Source organism: Sinocyclocheilus rhinocerous, unplaced genomic scaffold (assembly GCF_001515625.1).
Source record: "Sinocyclocheilus rhinocerous isolate Xijiao unplaced genomic scaffold, SAMN03320098_v1.1 C35961750, whole genome shotgun sequence".
Taxonomy (NCBI): Eukaryota; Metazoa; Chordata; class Actinopteri; order Cypriniformes; family Cyprinidae; genus Sinocyclocheilus; species Sinocyclocheilus rhinocerous.
The window spans coordinates 1-729 of NW_015769013.1; the positions used below are offsets into that span (position 1 = coordinate 1).

Genomic DNA, 729 nt, shown 5'->3' on the forward strand with positions numbered 1-729 from the left:
AGATTCTTTCGAACCGAGGTTTGGAACAACTTGAGGGTGAGTAAAAAAGGACAGACAGAATGATCTTTTTGGATGACCTATCCCTTCTTGTCTCTTGCCGTTGTAGTTTGGAGCTGCAGTGGAAACATATATTTCCACATTACCTGTTTGCTAGCGCGTTCTGTCTGCACTGAGACTGTGGTGTGTGTGCGGTGTTCCTCCAGCACGCAGATGGCACAAATGCACTTCTGATCCGTGCGGCAGTAGACCTCCATCAGCCGGTGGTGCTCCTGGCAGGTTCGGCCTCGCAGGGCCTCGTGAGGGTCCAGCAGTCGTTGGGAGGCGTAGAGCGACGTCTGCTGATGTGGCACCACGTGAAGCTCGCAGTACGACGCAGTGCACGTAAGACAGGAGCGCACGGCTTTCTTTTTCTTGCCGCTGCAGATGTCACACAAAATCTGCTCGGCCTCAGCCAGAGAAGCTCCGGTAATAACTGCTTTTTGCCTTGGCTTCGGCTGAGGAGGCCAGCCGTACTGCATCTCTTTATATTTCTGGGCGATATGAGCGAACACCCGGTTTATGCTGAGCTCAGGACGCTCCTCAAACACCCGTTTGCACAGTGGGCAGCTGCACACGGAGCTGGAGGCCCAGTAGCCCCCGATGCAGCCCTGGCAGAAGTTGTGTCCGCATGGCGTGGAGACGGGCTCGCTGAAGAGATCCAGACAGATGGAGCAGGTCAGCTCCTGCTCA

General features: G+C 55.3%; 1 protein-coding gene across 1 annotated transcript; it reads right to left on the reverse strand.

The window, feature by feature from the left end:
• Positions 1 to 143: 143 nt before the first annotated feature.
• On the reverse strand, positions 144 to 725 carry LOC107735307 (E3 ubiquitin/ISG15 ligase TRIM25-like; the record flags this gene model as incomplete). The annotated part of the gene is made up of 1 exon (XM_016547034.1): positions 144 to 725. A coding segment is annotated over one exon (582 nt), but the record flags the coding sequence as incomplete, so codon positions are not given.
• Between the last annotated feature and the right edge of the window lie 4 nt (positions 726 to 729).